We start from the raw sequence: 1,139 nt of genomic DNA, 5'->3' as shown, positions 1-1,139 counted from the left end.
GATCCTGTTACCGGTCAGTAAAAAAGACAAAAAGGAAAAAAAAAAAAAAGAAAATGGAGAGCAAAACTGGAATTTGTCGTCAATATCCCTGTCTTTTAATCTCTGTGTAACACAGTTTGCCACCAGGACAGAAGATGCTTTTAAAAAGACTTAACTTTTATTTGTTATTGATCCATTATTGCTTTTTCTTTTTTACATACCTGAGTAGAAACATGGTTTCATTCAATTGATCCCCAACAGTACTCTTAGGCCGCAACTCAGTTGGATTTTCTGTGGCAGGAAAATAACATATTATCCATAAAGGAACAAAATACAATGAGCAGGGCATAATACAGACAGAGATTTAAAGATAAAAATAACATTGAAATTAGGAACTCTCTGAAACAGCATTCTAAGCAGCATGAACGTGCTGAAATGAAAGCTTACCCAGTCTGAAAGAGTTACCTAGTCGTTGATCACTCTTCTGTCTTTTTTCTTGTCGACTCTGAGGGTTCTGCAAAAGATCCTTGGAATCTTGTGGCCCAGAACACTCCATTACGTTTCTGCTATTCAACAGGAGAAAGTCAACACAATCAACTTACTTTGGGGCTCTCTATAGTGTTGTGTGTAGAACAAGAAGTTAGAAAGATAATTAAATTACACACAACATTTGGCAAAGTTGTAGAGTTAGAAAAATAATATTTTTCACTGAATGGCTAAAATGAGCACTTTCTATACTCAAGCATTAATACTAAGAATTCTATAAACCTTAACAGACTGGGGAAGTAAACCAGAACTTGAAGTACTACTGAAAACAGCAATAAGTTTCCCTTTGTTTTTCTCTTCTAGTATTGCCCTGCCTGAACTCAAAGGCAACAGTACAAACAAAAAGAACCTCAAGGGCCGGCCCGGTGGCGCACTGGATAGTGTGCCGCTTGGGAAGCGCGGCGGCGCTCCCGTCCGAGGGTTCGGATCCCACATACAGACCGGCTCCCGCTCACTGGCTGAGCGAGGCGCGGGAGCAACACCGAGGCTTGCGATCCCGTTGCCGGTCCCCTGTCCGGTACGGGGGGCAACACTGAGGGTTGCGATCCGTTGCCGGACACGGAAAAAAGACAAAAAAAAAAAAAAAAAAAAAAAAAAAAAAAAAAAAAAAAAAA

The 1,139-nt window shown here is 40.4% G+C and overlaps 1 protein-coding gene across 1 annotated transcript in view; it reads right to left on the bottom strand.

Annotated features, from left to right (window-relative positions):
• LOC103589341 (serine/threonine-protein kinase ULK4-like) overlaps positions 1–1,139 on the bottom strand; it is a 59,072-nt gene that overhangs the window by 32,401 nt on the left and 25,532 nt on the right. The window contains exons 9-10 of the mRNA XM_008571295.1: positions 445–545; positions 201–270 (exon numbers count right to left, since the gene is read on the bottom strand). Coding sequence (XP_008569517.1) covers positions 201–270; positions 445–545 — 171 coding nt within the window. The remainder of the gene's footprint in view (positions 1–200; positions 271–444; positions 546–1,139) is intronic.

This window comes from Galeopterus variegatus, unplaced genomic scaffold, assembly GCF_000696425.1.
Source record: "Galeopterus variegatus unplaced genomic scaffold, G_variegatus-3.0.2 Scaffold675, whole genome shotgun sequence".
NCBI lineage: Eukaryota > Metazoa > Chordata > Mammalia > Dermoptera > Cynocephalidae > Galeopterus > Galeopterus variegatus.
Note: the sequence above shows the minus strand (reverse complement) of the source record. Positions and strands in the feature narration are given on the sequence as shown.